The sequence below is a fragment of the Narcine bancroftii genome, chromosome 4, assembly GCF_036971445.1.
Source record: "Narcine bancroftii isolate sNarBan1 chromosome 4, sNarBan1.hap1, whole genome shotgun sequence".
Classification (NCBI taxonomy): domain Eukaryota; kingdom Metazoa; phylum Chordata; class Chondrichthyes; order Torpediniformes; family Narcinidae; genus Narcine; species Narcine bancroftii.
In genome coordinates this window covers 131,293,728-131,311,475 of record NC_091472.1, presented here as the reverse complement: position 1 = coordinate 131,311,475, position 17,748 = coordinate 131,293,728, and the positions used below count along the sequence as shown (strand labels likewise).

Genomic DNA, 17,748 nt, shown 5'->3' with positions numbered 1-17,748 from the left:
GCAGGTCAGTGGGACGTAGCAGTATGCTTTGGCTAATTTCACTTATGCTGCTTCTTTTGTTTGAACAGATAACTATATATTATGGCATCTCAGCAGGGAGAACATTTTTACAAGCATCAATATTGTGAGAGATAATAGATTATAGGAAGTAAAGTTAGTATGAATGAAATAAAGAATAATAGACTAGACTAGAGGAAGTTAAGTAAGTGCTGAATAGGGATGAATTCCGATAAGAGTGTGAGGAAGGGTTACACAAGAATAATAGAAGAAAGGTCTTATAATGATAGAGAGAATTAGAAAATTCTGCATATAGAATTAGTAACTCCTGGGGGTTGAGATGTTTGAATAAAAACAAAGGCAGATTCAGAAATAAGGACAATGACATGATGGGACCCAGACAGGATACCCCATGGTCTTTCAAGTTTACAGGAACTGCACGTAGGCAGACAGAATTACCAAATGCCAAACCAATCCAGGAGGTAGAAGAATGTTAAGGGGGGGAGGGTATCTCTACACTGAAATGAACTGTATAAAAGTTGGGTGAGTCCCAGTATGTGTGTGTATTCCCATGGTAAGGGAAAGCACCCAACTTTGCACTGTTGACAATAAATCTTCTTTGTTCTCAATTTTTGTCTCGAGCAAAATCTGTGAAGGTACTTCTGTTTCTCACAAATGGGGGATCGTCCGGGATCCCACTCCCTCCACTGACAGAGTGCCCGACGCTGGGGGTAGGTGCACCCTGGCTGATTCAGCTGGACTCCCAGACGAAGGGTGACTGGTCAGTGGACGAAGCGAGTGATATCCGAGAAGAGGCATTGAGAACAAAAGACAGGAGGACGTTAAGGAAGCACACTAGGAATAGCTACTGGATCTCGGTAAGAGGAATTTATTTACCTGCTAGTATGGGAGGAGTAAGTAGCAAGGGAAACAGTCCTGGAGAAGGACAGGAAGATCAGATACCTAAACATAGTCCGTTAGGATTAATGCTATCTGATTGGGGTGTGGGGAAAACCCGTGGGAAAGATAAACAGACCATGGTCAGGTATTGCCATCAGGAATGGACTAAGAATCCGATAAAAGGGAGTTCGGTATATTGGCCAAAGTTCAGATCCGACGAGAACTGGATGTGTTAGGCATTGAACATCTGGCTCTACCAAAATCAAGGAGGTAATACCGAGAGCAGAGAATATGCAGCCTGTTGGCTTAGTGGATCGTTTGATCAAATGATTTTGAGCGAAAAGGAATGTAAGAACAAGAAGGATGAGGAACCTTCTGCCCCTGAAATACAAGGATGGGATGTGTTGCATTCCCTTCCTCCACCTTATGCTCCCATGGCTCCTATCTCCCCCCTCTCACCTACACTTTACCCTTTTTCACCTTCCCTTCTTCCTCCACAGTTAGAGAAAGAAAAAGAAAGTAGGGGTGGTATGATGACCCGCTCACAGAGTACAAGATTACCACCTCAATTGACATGAGAGGGAGGAGACTTTGATTATGAGGGTCATTCAGAACATCATAGAGGAGGGGTTACGCCAGAAATTAACTGGATGAGACCATTATGAGTGGTTCCCTTGGGAGGGGATGTGGGAGGTCTCGGGTTCGTAAATGTGCCTCTGACCAGTACGGAGGTGCACAATTTTAAGAAGGAAATGACCTCTCTGATAGAAGACCCTCAGGGATGTGCAGAACAATTAGATCAATTTTTGGGACCTAATATATATACCTGGGATGAATTAATGTCTATCTTTAAGACTCTGTTTACTTTGGATGAGCGTGGAATGATTCGCCAGGCAGGGATTAGAGTCTGGGATAGGGAACATCAAGGGGGACCAGAGGCGATACCTGGAGAAGCGAAATTTCCCCTGGCGAACCCAAATTGGGATAAGACTACTAATGATGGTCGCACGCGAATGGATGAGTACAGGGTTAATCTAATAAAAGGAATGAAGGAGTCTGTTCCAAAAGGACAGAACTTTAAGAAGGCATTTGAGGTTCCCCAAGGAGACCCCCTCTACATTTCTGAATAGATTGCATGCGGCCATACTGCAATATGGGGGGTTGGATATAGGATCCCCAGCAGGTGAACAGTTGGTATTGACGGGCTTTACTAATTCAGCCCCCGGTATCAGGAAGAAATTACAAAAGACAGAGAATTGGCATGAACAGGGAATAACCCAGCTTTTACAGATGGCATACGTCCAGAGATCTGAAGATCAACAGAAAGGAAAGGCTAAGATTTGGATGCAGGCAGTCAAGGAAGTTGTAGAGGGACAGCAGGGAAATGTTTGGAGCTGTGTGCCAGCTCCTGGATGTTGGGAGGAGCGCCAGGGGTGGGGAAGTAGAGACCAGAGCAGAGGCAGGAGAATTCCGGGGACGACGACCATCCCTGGGACCCCGTGGAGACCCTGGTAGAAATTGGGAAACAGGAGCATTAGTTTGCTATTATTGTAAAAAGGAGGGACACTTTAAGAGGGAATGCCCAATGCGAGCCAGGGAGACGCGATCAATACATACCGTGGGGTTGCACGGAGAACCATTGGTAAATTTTAGCATAGGACCCCACGGTGACGAGATGACTTTTCTAGTAGATTCTGGGGCAGCCTGGTCTAGTATTTTACAACGGCCCGAGGGTGTTAAAACAGAAGGGACAGTGATGATTTCGGGAGTGGGAGGAAGAGATTTTATGGTCCCTATACTAAAGAATGTAAGGATACAAATGGGAGAAAAGATAATAACAGAGGATATTTTACTAGTTCCCCAAGCTGGAGTTTGCCTGTTGGGACGAGATTTACAGGACCAATTGGCTATCGGTACCAGACCACAGGGATCAGGTATCGGGGTTCAATTGTATGAACTAACAGAGGAGGATCGGGAACTAATAAATCCTAGAGTGGGCAAAAAGTGGCAATAGAGGAGGGTTAGATGTTCCTCCCCTGCAAGTTACTTTAAAAGACCCTGACCAAGTAATCAGACGAAAACAGTATCCCATTCCTATGGCTGGCCGAAAGGGGCTGCAGCCAGTAATTGACCAATTGGTGAAAGATGGTATACTCGAACCTTGTATGTCACCTTTTAATATCACAATTTTACCTGTCCAAAAACCAAATGGTACCTATCGATTAGTGCAGGATTTGAGGGAGTTAAACAAAATCATTCTCACCTGTAATCCGGTCGTACCTAACCCCTAAATGATAATGGGTAAAATTGATCCCCATAGTAAGTGGTTTAGTGTAATTGACCTCAAAGATGCCTTCTGGACCTGTCCATTGGCAATAGACAGTAGGGACATGTTTGCATTTGAGTGGGAGAATCCTTTTACAGGATGGAAAAATCAATACCGGTGGACGGTCCTTCCCCAGGGTTTTACAGAATCCCCAAATTTGTTTGGCCAAGTTTTAGAACAGGTACTAGATGAGGCCCCTCGGAGAGAGGATTGTCAATTAATACAATATGTTGATGATTTATTAATCACAGGAAAAACGAATGACGTGGTTAAACAAAACACTGTTGAATTTTTGAATTTTCTAGGGAATAAGGGTCTTAGAGTGAGCGAATCAAAGTTACAATTTGTTCATTCTGAAGTTAAATACTTAGGTCATCTGGTTAGTCAAGGAATTAGGAAGATAAGTCCAGAGAGAACATGCGGTATTTTGCAGATCCCGCCTCCAAAGAGTGCTCGAGAACTTAGAAAATTCTTTGGTTTAGTGGGATACTGTACAATTTGGATTGAGAATTATTCTAGCCTGGTCAAATTTCTTTATGATAAACTTGCGACTCTAGGGGGTGAAACTGTTGTCTGGACGGAAGAGGAGATTAAAGATTTTACCTTGGTGAAACAGCTTCTTATTAGTGCCCCAGTTTTGGCTTTACCCGACCTAAATAAGCCATTTGACCTATATACCAATGCGAAAGACGGAGTGGCCATGGGAGTATCAACGCAAGAGAGGGCAGGCTTTAGACAACCAGTTGCCTTTCTGTCAAAGATTTTAGATCTTGTTTGTCGTGGTTGGCCAGAATGTGTGCAAGCAATTGCAGCCACTGCTATTTTAGTCGAAGAAGGACGAAAGATTACGTTTGGTGCCCCGATGATAGTTCACACCCCTCACACAGTCCGCACCATTCTCTTACAACGTGCCGGAAAGTGGCTTACTGATTCCAGAATTTTAAAGTATGAAGCAATTCTCATGGATAGAGATGATTTGACACTGATTATGAACAAAGAACAGAATCCAGCCACTTTCTTGGTTTCTCCAGATTCTGATACTGTCCTCAATGATTTAGAGCATGTATGTTTAGAAGTGATAGATTTACAGACAAAAATTAGAGATGATTTAAGTGATGAACCTTTACGGGAGGGTGAAAGATGGTTTATTGATGGATCTTCCCGCTGCATTGACGGCATTCGTCATAGCGGGTATAGTATAGTGGATGGGAATGAAGGAGTTGTGATTGAAGCCGGTCGTCTTCCTGGTCATTGGTCGGCACAATCCTGTGAATTATATGCCCTCTGTAGAGCTCTCCAGGGTTTAGAGGGAAAGGTGGGCACAATCTATACCGACTCAAAGTATGCTTTTGGTGTAGTGCACACCTTTGGAAAGATTTGGAAAGAGCGGGGAATGATAACTGGGAAAGGACAAAAGTTGATCCATGAAAACTTAATTGTTCAATCCTTAGATGCTCTTATGTTACCTGAGGAGATAGCTGTAGTTCACGCACGGGGCCATCAAATTATTGACAGTCCTGAAGCACAGGGGAACAGACGGGCAGATGAAGCTGCCAAACAGGCTGCACTCACAGAAAAAATAAACATGCAGCTGTTACTCCTCACCCCACATGAGGTTCAAAAGACTCCCATCTTTTCACGGGAAGAGGATGTTTATATGAAAGACCAGGGAATGCGTCAAACTGCCGATGGGTTGTGGTGGACGGCAGAAGGACGCCAAGTACTGAACAAAGCCTTGGCTCGTCAGATTATTGATCAGCTCCACAAGCAGACACATTGGGGAACACAGGCACTTGTTGATGCTTTTGTACGGTCCTTTAATTGCTCAGGAATATACACCATAGCCAAGCAAAGTACTCGGGGGTGTCCAATCTGTCAGCGAGTGAATAAGAAAGTCATGCGCCAGGTAATGCCTGGCAGTCACGATATAGCCGTACACCCGTTTCAACGACTACAGATTGACTTCATGGAATTACCTAAGATAGGGGTTTATAAATACCTCATGGTGATGGTGGATCATTTTACTCGATGGGTTGAGGCTTTCCCGACCCCTAATGTTCGTGCTAGCACCGTTATCCGGATATTACTAGAGTCTGTTATTCCGCGCTATGGCATTATTCAAACCATTGACTCAGATCGAGGTACACACTTTACCTCTCAGGTACTCCAGGGTGTGTGTAAAATTCTGGGAATTTATTGGCAGTTACATACCCCATGGCACCCCCAGAGTTCAGGCCGTGTTGAACGGATGAATCAGACCCTGAAAAATCAACTCACTCGACTTCATGAGGAAACTGGCCTCTCCTGGATTAAATGTTTACCCTTAGCTTTAATTAGGACTTGCACAGCTCCTCGTAAGGACCTTGCTGTCTCACCATATGAAATGATGTTTGGTCTTCCTTACATGGGATCCTACACTGATACCCCTACCCCTGAGGCTAATGACCAGTACATATCTAAATATTTACAGGGACTTTCCACTTCTCTGTGTGACTTACCACAGAAGGGTTTATTAGCTCAAAACCCACCCCTGGTCTATCCTATTCATTCTGTTAAACCTGGTGATTGGGTATATGTAAAAGCGTGGCAAGACCATAAACTAAGACCAATATGGGACGGCCCTTATTGTGTACTTCTGATTAGATACTGCAGTGCGAACAAAAGAAAAGGGGTGGACTCACAGACAACGCAATAAACAAGCTAATTCACGAACTAAAGACGTTGATAATACACCCTCCACCTGGCGTGCAGTCTCGCATCCTTCTGGTCTGAAAGTTACGCTACGCCGGGAAAAATTGCTGTAGTGTTATTTTTATTATTTGCTGTATTGTTTTTCTGCTGGTTCCCAATTTTTGGGAAACCATCCAATTGTACACAATGTATTAAGTCCTCCTGGAATTGGGGCAGCAGAGGTGATAATTACTTTGAGGAATGGACAAGTTTACCTTTAGAATGCAGACAGGGCACAGGTATAGACTCTATTCATAGTGGGGTACCTTATTTAGTATGGTTTAATTTAGGATCCCAACATGGACCAGGGAAACAGACCTGCCCTAGGGGAGTGGATTGGGTTGGCATCCTGGCCTCTACAGATATTAAAAAGATGAGTGCTAAAAATATGGTACAAAGAAGATGGTGGGGAAAATGTTAGACAGAACATTAGTCAGGGCTATACCTGGAGTAGGGATGAAGGGGGTATATATGCTGATGCTCGCAGACAAGCTGCTACTCACAGGTTAGGTAACAATAAATGCTCCCCCCCAACTTGGCATCTTGTAAATCATCCTTTGGGTCACGAATACATTCGGAAGGCTAAAGGCAATCACTATAAGGGGGATTCGAGTTGTAAACGGCTCAAGCAGCTCCAGAATACCACAGCTGTTTGGCATTTAAACCGTTTAACCAGACTCCAGGCAATTTTGAAGATTATCACCAAACAGACAGCGACGGCCTTGGATTTATTGGCTGAAGAACAACGACAGACACGAGCTACAGCTTATCAAAACCGCCTGGCTCTCGATTACTTGTTAGCTGCTGAGGGCAGCGTTTGTGGAAGATCGATTGATGACAACGGTCACAATGGTCAGGCGGTTGAACTTTTTACTGGTGACTGGAGGTGGATACACACAGCCCTTATAGCAGTTGGACTCATTACTTTAGCCATCATGAAACTTCCCTGCCTAATGACTTGTGTGCAGTGTTTAATTCAACGGACCCTTCGTCAGGTCACTACAACCCAAAGGATGTATGTTTCTTGAACTCCGTCTGATGATGCTGAGATTACAGTTCGTTTACTGACTTGCTGGGAAAAAGACCAAGTTTCCAGTTGAGAATTTACTAAGCGTAGCTAAAGAAAAAGTAGGGATTGTGAGAGATAATAGATTATAGGAAGCAAAGTTAGTATGAATGAAATAAAGAATAATAGACTAGACTAGAGGAAGTTAAGTAAGTGCTGAATAGGGATGAATTCTGATAAGAGTGTGAGGAAGGGTTACACAAGAATAATAGAAGAAAGGTCTTATAATGATAGAGAGAATTAGAAAATTCTGCATATAGAATTAGTAACTCCTGGGGGTTGAGATGTTTGAATAAAAACAAAGGCAGATTCATGAATAAGGACAATGACATGATGGGACCGACCCAGACAGGATACCCCATGGTCTTTCAAGTTTACAGAAACTGCAAGTAGGCAGACAGAATTACCAAATGCCAAACCAATCCAGGAGGCAGAAGAATGTTAAGGGGGGGGGGGGGCTATCTCTACACTGAAATGAACTGTATAAAAGTTGGGTGAGCCCCAGTATGTGTGTGTATTCCCATGGTAAGGGGATGCACCCAACTTTGCACTGTTGTACAATAAATCTTCTTTGTTCTCAATTTTTGTCTCGAGCGAAATCTGTGAAGGTATTTCGGTTTCTCACAATATTGTAAATAGATTTCACAAAAAGCCCTCCTTTCTCCTACCCAATTGATTCTCGCAGATACATGGAATATTCAACCTACCAAGTGCAGCAGAACACGCAAAGCGTCTCGGGCACGATCAGGATGCTGAAGGATTTCAGACAGAGCCTGACCAATGAGAGATGAGGGACTGTTCAATTTAACATCATTCCCAATCAGTGTGAATCCTGCAAAAGAAGAGTAGCTTTTAAACAAGTATGCTTAATAAATATAATAATCAGACTTATGCAGTATAGACTGACATTAATTGCCAGGCCACAAGCAAAATAAGTGGAAAATCATTGCATACAGTGATCGTACCATACAGGGCAACTCGATAAACTACAAATGGTTGAAACTGAGAATAATTTAGAGTAATCGTGATCTTAAAATAAACCACAACAGTATTTTTTTTGTATGACAGTGACTCCTGCAACTGAATTCACCACATAAAATATGTTGTAATCTTTCTAAGAACTCAAGCCATAAAAATCCATGCAGTGACTGTAATCAGTTGTTACATTCCCAACACAATACTAGATGAGTGCAATTTCTATGTAAAAATATAAGGAATCCTTTCACATAATAATGCAATTGTGGCTGTGTCACCCATATGACATGGGAGCATCATATCATTTCTAAGGGAAAATATTTTTTAAGCTAATATTATCTTAAGCTTGACCTCAGGAACATGACTACAAATTCTACGATGACCTGCAAATGCTGTGCTATTGGAGACACGCACCACCACAGGAGATGTTCATTTGGATGATTTGTTAACCGAAACCAGTGCCTACACTCTAAGATAAACATGAAAGACTCCTTGCAGAGAAAAGCAGGGGAGCTGTCTCCTGTGTCCTATACAACTGTTCACACTCAATCAACAACACAAAAACAGATTGTCTAGTCATTATCATATTGGGAGCTCACTGTGCTCAAACTGTTCTGTTTTCTACAGTGCCTATTTTAGCATTTAATTGCCTGCCTGCAAAGCAGTTTGTGATGCATTGAAACTTGGGAAAAAGGTGCGATGTAAATGCATGTCTTTTCTCTTTTTACAGGGCGTGTAGTATCCAATTAATCAATTGAGAACAATAAATGTCTAGGGACTTGATTATTTGATAGGAAATGTATGAGCTGGGTGTGGGATGGGTTGGGGGGTGGAGGTACTTTTTAAGGTTGGTACATGGAAGTATAGTTTTTTTCCAAACATGCTATGTTATTTTCTCTGTAGGCATTCAAGAAGAATCAATCTCATCATGGATCTGGAGAGATTTAGAGATAATGTGACTGCTTGCAGGCTGGGTGGTGCCACCTGCAGAGGGATGGAATGTGATGGCAGAACTGATCCGTGAAGGGAAAATTGTCACTACATGGGTGATGGTCAGGATGGAGATCCACCTTACTCAAGGGATGGAGAAGACAGAGTGGGATGGTTGGGAGAAGGCAGGTGATGGGATGGGGAAAGGACACAGGGGTTTATTGGGAAACATTCTGAAAGGAGGAAGAGTTCCTTCTCCTCCTGGCACAGATTCAAAGGGAATCATTTTGTCCATTTCACACCTTCCTTTCCCCTTCCGTGTTTCTTGAAACTCAGAGAGTCTGATTTTAGACAACAGGAGTGAAACATAGAATGACTGATAATGAAGACAAGCAACTTAATTATATAAGTTAATTAATCTACATTCCTCCGATGAATGAGATGATTGCATACCCCTTTGACTTTCGTTCCTTGGAACAGGAAGTGGGTGGGTTCGATTCAGGTTTTGTTCCACATTGTCATTTTTTAAACTTCTTTTTTCTGTCCTATCCTTTATTTTTTTTTCCTCTCCACTTGTGCCCCCCGCTGCATGGTGCTGTCATCTGGGAGCCCCCGAGACCCTGTCCTATCCTAAAGCCACATTTATCTTGCACAATTTTGAGGGTAACTTAGGCTTGGATCACCAAGGGTGCCCAGATCAACAATTGTGGGCAAACTGAAAACTTTTCTGGAACCTGGTGAAGCAACAGTTTCAATTAAGCACTAAGTTCATTGAAAGGAACATCAATAATGATGAAAAACATTAACAGTGGAAATAAATGTCACTCCTTATTTTTCAAAGGTACTTCCTCCTTGCCAATAACCTCAATGTAACATGCACCACTTCTGATAAAGATTCGAATGGTTGGTTTTATATCCTTTTCATTGTCATTAGTCTGATTTCCCAGCAGCAAACTGACCTGATTTATAATTACTGTTGCCCCCAGTCAGTGAAATCTCAATTAGAAATGGGCACATTTCTCTCTCACCCACCACAAAGCTGGGTAACAGAAAATGTTGGGTAATCAAAACTCCACTGGGACACGGGGCACAATAAACAGTTGCTTATGGGGAGTACTGGGACCTCATTTACATAACTCTCCTTACTGGCTAATTCTTTACACTCTTGACAAAGGTTTTCAAATAAAATTGTGCAAAATGAGACCAATTTCTTCCAGTACAATCGAGCTCTCAATTTCTTTCTTCCATTGTTCCATGATTCCCTCAAGAAAAAAGTAGGCAATGGAAATCGTCATTTATTTTTACTTTCCACCCAATTTCATTTGACGGTCTCAACCAACTTTGTATTTAATATAGTGGATTAATTTCTTCCCCCAGATCTACCAATGCTCTGTTTCATCCGGAGTAGAATAATATTGAGCCCATCTGGAAATTCTACTTCTCAATTTCTGACAAGAGTTTGCATCACCCCAGGCAACTTTAATCATTAAAAAAAACCAGTTGATGTAAGCAGTGGTGCATCAAACAAACAAAATTTCTTGTGAGATTGTCAACCTTATTTCTGAAAAATTATAGTTCTTAATTATGCACGATTTAACGAAACTCTTTTCCCCATCTGAGCTAGTTAAAAGGCCAACACACAACAGCATTCTTTGTTCTTCCTGAGACTTGCGATGTTCCACATCTCAAATATAGGCTCACATTTTCTTTAACTGTTTAGCTCTTGGAGATCAAGATCCCAGTCATACTCAGCTTCCATGCCTCAGGTCCATTGCAGGCTGCTGACGTGATCTCAGACTTACCATCGTGTTTAATCCTCTCTGCTACTGCAGAAAGAGTACTAAACAAAAAACCCACACACAAGAACAGACTTCAGCTTTTTGTCTTTCAACCAAAAGGAGCACAGACACATACTGACATTAGAAGCTTCACTGAATTTCAGGCATTTATTGGCAATGTACAGGCATCCCTAGTTACTGCTTCCCATGGCTGGCTGGTTATAATCCTCCATGGTTCCACTATTTCACACAACCACATACTATTTTTCATCTCCTGTCCAGGTCCCTTTCCTATCCATCACTGCCGCACCAATTCCTACAATAAGAGTTCACCCAATGGTTGATGGCATGTCCCTTTAAGACCTGGCTGCAGTGATTACACTTGCTGAATCACAAGCTGAAACAGCAAGACCCTACAGCACTTCAGTAGGGAATGGCTTGACAAGTCTTCTTTCAGAAGGGAAATGCTGCAAACACTCAGCCTCAGGCAGCACCTGTGGAAAGAGGAACAAAGTTAACGTTTCAGGTCAAAGACCCTTCGTCAGTTCTGACTGAAGAGTCTTTGATTCAAAATACTAACTCCATTTCTCTTTTTAGGGATGTTGCCTGACCTGCTGAGTGGCATCAGCATTTCCTGCTTTAATTTCACAGTTGAGGTTCTCAGCCTTTACACCAATTTCACAAATGAGGTGACTCACACCCAAGTCAAAGGAATGGAACAACTTGCAAGTTCAAACCTTTTAAACCCCTTACCCCCAGATCCTATCCGTCTTATTTTTTAGTGGGAATATATATATATATATATATATATATATCAGCACCGTATCGAAGGCCAAAGGGTCTGTACTGCTGTCGCGTTCTACATTTAATGGTATATTTGAACAAACCTGCCCAGTTTGAAGGATGAGCAAATTGCTTGCTGCTCTGGACGATCTTCATGGCTTCTCCAAGAGCTGCACTAGATTTCATTCCATTGAGCAGAGAAGAGTAGAATGTGTGCACAAACATCTTGGATGCAGCCATGGGCACTGGCCAAAGGGAAACCAAAACACATTGTGCTCCAGCAGCTAAAAAAGCTCGTGTCAGTCCAATAATACCGTCCGCTGTTACTTTGTTGTTAGATTCCTGGTAGGAGCCAAGAACTACAAGCTTAACAGATAGATGCAAATCCAATATGTCAGCAGCTGTCAATAAAAACTCTTGCAGGGGAGGACTGTCAGAGATGCTCTCCGCATCACTCGCATCGTCTGGCATTCTCAGCGACTCTGGAATAGTGTAACTGTTTCCCAAGGAACTCTTTCCACTCAAGGTGCTTCCTTCGTTATTTGGTGTAAGGACTAAGGCAGCAAGTTTCCAGGAGATGTGGGTGGCGAAATGAACGCACTCTGCCTGACTGAGCATGTTCATCACTCTCTCCTTGGTGGCAGCACTGCTAACAAGGGGCTGGCAGCCAAGCAGCTCTGAAACCATGTAGGCCTCCTCTTCAGCCGAAGGCATTGGTCCCCAGAGCCACTGGTCCATAACGGCTGACGGCAGTTTGGGATTACCTACCACAGCCGCCATGGAGGTAGAGGAGCTACACATTGGGATATTCTTCCGAAGGTGGGACTGTGTAGAACAAAATACAAATGCAGATAATTAAATTCAAACTTTGAATTTTAAACTAAATTTTACATTTTTTTTAAATGTTAAAATTTATTTATAACACAGTAGAAGCTGATTCTGACCATTGAAACCCATGCCACCCATTTAACCTATAATCCCATACATTTTTTTTTAAAAGGGTGGGAGGAAACTGGAGCACCCAGGGAAAACCCACACAGGTCACGGGGAGAACATACAAACTCCTTACAGACAGCACCAGATTCTAACTTGGGTTGGTGACACTGTAATAGCATCACATGAACCACTACACTAACTATGCCACCAATGTTCCATGAAATAGGCAGAAAAGAACTGCAACATTTGAAGATGTGTACCCAAAAAGCAAATTCAGAATGTGAAACATGATAACTACTACCTCCGTTATTCCAGAAATCTGACCAATCACATCCAAATGCACACTCTCCTTGCCCACCCAATGTGACTTCCTTATGAGGAGCTCACCATTGTCCATGTGGTGCTCCTTTTAGGAGCTGCAGTGGAACTTGGTCCAAGTTGCTCCAGTACATTTCCAGGACAATGTGATTTTCCCAGTGCAGAACTTATTTTCAAGGTACCTTAGCTAACTCCAGCAAGTCACCAACCTCCTTGTCTTGAAGTTCTGTTCTGTTTCGCCTACGTTCTCTCCTGAAAGGTCAGTCCTGATCCATTTTACCATCCCAACATTCCAATCTACGTTCACCTCCCACCACCTTCCCAACTGCAGAGTTCCAATGGCCACACCATCGTCTGCCGCACTGCCCCACCTCCGAACCACCACCCCACCACCAGCATGTTGTTCCTCTCACAGCACAAAAAAACCAGGGTGATAAATACCAGCCATCCTGTAACCTGCCACTAAGTGGAGCATCAGAGATCACAACTTTAATTACAAAGTGTGGTAGTCTGGCACACTCCTTAGGATGCACTGGAATTTCTAGGCAATGATCATCATACGTGTTCTTCTCCAAGATATTTTTACCATCCTCACATACTTTTTTTAAAAGTCTAATTTCTCTGCAATTCACATGCTTTTTGGTATCTTCTGTAGCCAAGAAAGGCTGGATCTTCACCAACACATCTGTGCAAGCTTTCTAAAATTTACAAGAGAAATTGAAGGTAAATATTATTTATGCTACAAATATACTCCCAGATTTTGTACATGAAAACAGTCAATCTTGTAGGGTTAGCAAAGAATTATGAAGATAAGATTGGAAGTGTTCTGACCATCGGTTGAGGATGGAGATCTTGTCGCTGAGGAGGACTTTGCCGTCTGAGCTGCGCAGCGGGCTTTGGACTTGGGGTGAGGGGCCGTACACAGCCTTTAGAGCCTCGTAGAAACCCCTGAAGTCGCCAATGTCCGCGCTGAGCTGTGTTCGTTTGGCGAGGCTAGTCCACCACTCATTATGGATCTCCCGGAGTTTGCGCTGAAGATGGCTGCATGCGCGACGGAAGGCTTGTTTTTTCTCTGGACAGGACGGCTTTGTAAGGTGAGCCTGGTGGGCAGCTCGCTTCTTTGCCAGCAGCTCCTGGATTTCCTGGCTGTTTTCGTCAAACCAGTCCTTGTTTTTCCTGCAGGAGAAGCCCAGTACCTCTTCAGTGGATTGCAGTATGGTAGTCTTCAACTGATCCCAGAGGGTTTCAGGGGACGGGTCCGTGAGGCGGGTTGCATCGTCGAGCTTTGCTTTGAGGTTTGCCTGGAAGTTTCCTCTCGCTTCGTCTGACTGCAGTTTTCCAACATTGAACCTCTTTCTGGGGGCTTTATTGTTCCTGGGCTTTGGCTTGAAGTGAAGGTTGAGCTTGCAGCGAACCAGCCGGTGGTCAGTGTGGCATTCCGCGCTAGGCATGACCCTGGTGTGGAGCACATCTTGTTTGTCACTTTCTCGCACCAGGATGTAGTACCAACCGCTCAGTCCAAGATTCCGCCCTGCTCCAGCTCCCTCAACAGCCCCTAAGGCTAGAGCTGGATGAGGTTCCCACCCTGGATGAGACATATAAGGCAATCGAACAACTGAAAAGTGGCAAAGCAGCAGGTATGGATGGAATCCCCCCAGAAGTCTGGAAGGCTGGCGGCAAAACTCTGCATGCCAAACTGCATGAGTTTTTCAAGCTTTGTTGGGACCAAGGTAAACTGCCTCAGGATCTTCGTGATGCCACCATCATCACCCTGTACAAAAACAAAGGCGAGAAATCAGACTGCTCAAACTACAGGGGAATCACGTTGCTCTCCATTGCAGGCAAAATCTTCGCTAGGATTCTACTAAATAGAATAATACCTAGTGTCGCCGAGAATATTCTCCCAGAATCACAGTGCGGCTTTCGCGCAAACAGAGGAACCACTGACATGGTCTTTGCCCTCAGACAGCTCCAAGAAAAGTGCAGAGAACAAAACAAAGGACTCTACATCACCTTTGTTGACCTCACCAAAGCCTTCGACACCGTGAGCAGGAAAGGGCTTTGGCAAATACTAGAGCGCATCGGATGTCCCCCAAAGTTCCTCAACATGATTATCCAACTGCACGAAAACCAACAAGGTCGGGTCAGATACAGCAATGAGCTCTCTGAACCCTTCTCCATTAACAATGGCGTGAAGCAAGGCTGTGTTCTCGCACCAACCCTCTTTTCAATCTTCTTCAGCATGATGCTGAACCAAGCCATGAAAGACCCCAACAATGAAGACGCTGTTTACATCCGGTACCGCACGGATGGCACTCTCTTCAATCTGAGGCGCCTGCAAGCTCACACCAAGACACAAGAGAAACTTGTCCGTGAACTACTCTTTGCAGATGATGCCGCTTTAGTTGCCCATTCAGAGCCAGCTCTTCAGCGCTTGACGTCCTGCTTTGCGGAAACTGCCAAAATGTTTGGCCTGGAAGTCAGCCTGAAGAAAACTGAGGTCCTCCATCAGCCAGCTCCCCACCATGACTACCAGCCCCCCCACATCTCCATCGGGCACACAAAACTCAAAACGGTCAACCAGTTTACCTATCTCGGCTGCACCATTTCATCAGATGCAAGGATCGACAATGAGATAGACAACAGACTCGCCAAGGCAAATAGCGCCTTTGGAAGACTACACAAAAGAGTCTGGAAAAACAACCAACTGAAAAACCTCACAAAGATAAGCGTATACAGAGCCGTTGTCATACCCACACTCCTGTTCGGCTCCGAATCATGGGTCCTCTACCGGCACCACCTACGGCTCCTAGAACGCTTCCACCAGCGTTGTCTCCGCTCCATCCTCAACATCCATTGGAGCGCTCACACCCCTAACGTCGAGGTACTCGAGATGGCAGAGGTCGACAGCATCGAGTCCACGCTGCTGAAGATCCAGCTGCGCTGGATGGGTCACGTCTCCAGAATGGAGGACCATCGCCTTCCCAAGATCGTATTATATGGTGAGCTCTCCACTGGCCACCGTGACAGAGGTGCACCAAAGAAAAGGTACAAGGACTGCCTAAAGAAATCTCTTGGTGCCTGCCACATTGACCACCGCCAGTGGGCTGATAACGCCTCAAACCGTGCATCTTGGCGCCTCACAGTTTGGCGGGCAGCAGCCTCCTTTTGAAGAAGACCGCAGAGCCCACCTCACTGACAAAAGGCAAAGGAGGAAAAACCCAACACCCAACCCCAACCAACCAATTTTCCCTTGCAACCGTTGCAATCGTGTCTGCCTGTCCCGCATCGGACTGGTCAGCCACAAACGAGCCTGCAGCTGACGTGGACTTTTTACCCCCTCCATAAATCTTCGTCCGCGAAGCCAAGCCAAAGTAAAGTAGTATGAAGATAAGGCAATATCAATTGAGTGAAACAAAATGAAGAGAGGAAAGCCATACAGGGAGTAAAGATAAGTTTGGGTAAAGTTAATAAGAGGCTCAAGTGAGAGTCAATCGTCCCATCCGGAGGCATTTAATGTCAAGGCAGTTAATGAGGTTGAGAAATGCTCATTCCCCAAAGCATAAAGCCTAGGTAGCAAATTCAAGAATTGATATAGATTTATAAGGAAGGATGTGGATGAACTGCTGTCCTTAGTGGGGATATAGACCTCTGATCGGGCTTGGTGCTAGGGAACAGAAGTGCAAGCAATGTCAGTCATGAGATGCAAGACATGATCCAGGAATACAAACATTATCAAATACATACAAACCTGGAAATGATGTATGTAGCAGAAATTAACATAAATAAGGGAGGAGGGAAGAGAATTCATTCAGGATCAGTACTGAGATTCAAGAGAGCCCACCTCACTGACAAAAGGCAAAGGAGGAAAAACCCAACACCCAACCCCAACCAACCAATTTTCCCCTGCAACCGCTGCAACCGTGTCTGCCTGCCCCGCATCGGACTTGTCAGCCACAAACGAGCCTGCAGCTGACGTGGACTTTTACCCCCTCCATAAATCTTCGTCCGTGAAGCCAAGCCAAAGAAAAGAAGGTGAAGATAATACTGTAAAACCCCCAGTATCCGACATCTTTAGGGATTGGTAGATACTGGGTAAGTGAATTTGCCGGTTGCTTGAGATTGTGCTCTGCTTGATTGCAACTGACCACTGGGGGTGCCAATTTGAAACTTTCGTATTTACCTTTTATTTTCCGCAATTTTTTTTGCTGGTGGCTTGAATTCTGGATAATAGGGATTTTACTGTATTGGTTTGAAAGAATTAAAAGAAAACTGAAAATTTTAGATAAAACAGTTGTCAAAACACACGGAAACTATGGATAAGTCATTGGTTTGGAACACGTATCATGATTCATTGTTTACATAACAAACTTTATTGAAAACTTTCATTCATGAAGGGAAATCACAGTCAAGAGTTTTGACAAATTCCTACCCTAGGACTTGCTTGGAGGGCCTGGATTGAGGGAACAGCGATGATACTGAATCGTTCGTAGAGGTACTCATTCGAGGAGCTTCCTTTCAGTAGCGCGAAAGGAATGAGATAGAGTTCCCCTTCCAGGACCAGCACAAGCTGATGGTGTCGGCCAACAGGTCCACTGGAATGCATTAATCCCTGAAGGGCAATGAAAAATATTGTTATTCAGATAAAATAATAAAGTAGTCCTAATTTTTCACGAGTGACAGTGTTAGAATTAGACATTCACAGTGTAATAATCACTTCCTCCTTCTTGTCCACAACATTATCACCCAGGGCTTCTTCCAAGCAGGATTGCACAAACTGGCATCATTCACGGTCTCTCTGCAACTCAACTGCTAAATCTCAAAACCAACCTGTGGATGAGTCGCTTAGACTCAGAAGATGCAAGTGCCACAGTAGTTTTATGATTCCTGTACCGTTCGCTGGATTTCAAATAAAAGCATTAAAATGTCAATCCCTTCTCATACACTCCAATGCAACAATGAGGAAGACAAGGGGGAAATAAGGGGGAAAGAATAAGAAGACCAGGGTG

General features: G+C 43.9%; 1 protein-coding gene across 7 annotated transcripts in view; it reads right to left on the bottom strand.

Annotated features, from left to right (window-relative positions):
• ttc28 (tetratricopeptide repeat domain 28) overlaps positions 1–17,748 on the bottom strand; it is a 1,007,267-nt gene that overhangs the window by 190,297 nt on the left and 799,222 nt on the right. For all 7 annotated transcript variants that reach the window (XR_011356152.1, XR_011356153.1, XR_011356154.1 and 4 more), the window contains exons 15-17: positions 17,172–17,351; positions 11,590–12,310; positions 7,727–7,851 (exon numbers count right to left, since the gene is read on the bottom strand). Coding sequence is in view for 1 of the 7 variants with exons in the window: in XM_069932874.1 (XP_069788975.1) it covers positions 7,727–7,851; positions 11,590–12,310; positions 17,172–17,351 (1,026 nt within the window). In the remaining 6 variants the exon portion in view is untranslated. The remainder of the gene's footprint in view (positions 1–7,726; positions 7,852–11,589; positions 12,311–17,171; positions 17,352–17,748) is intronic.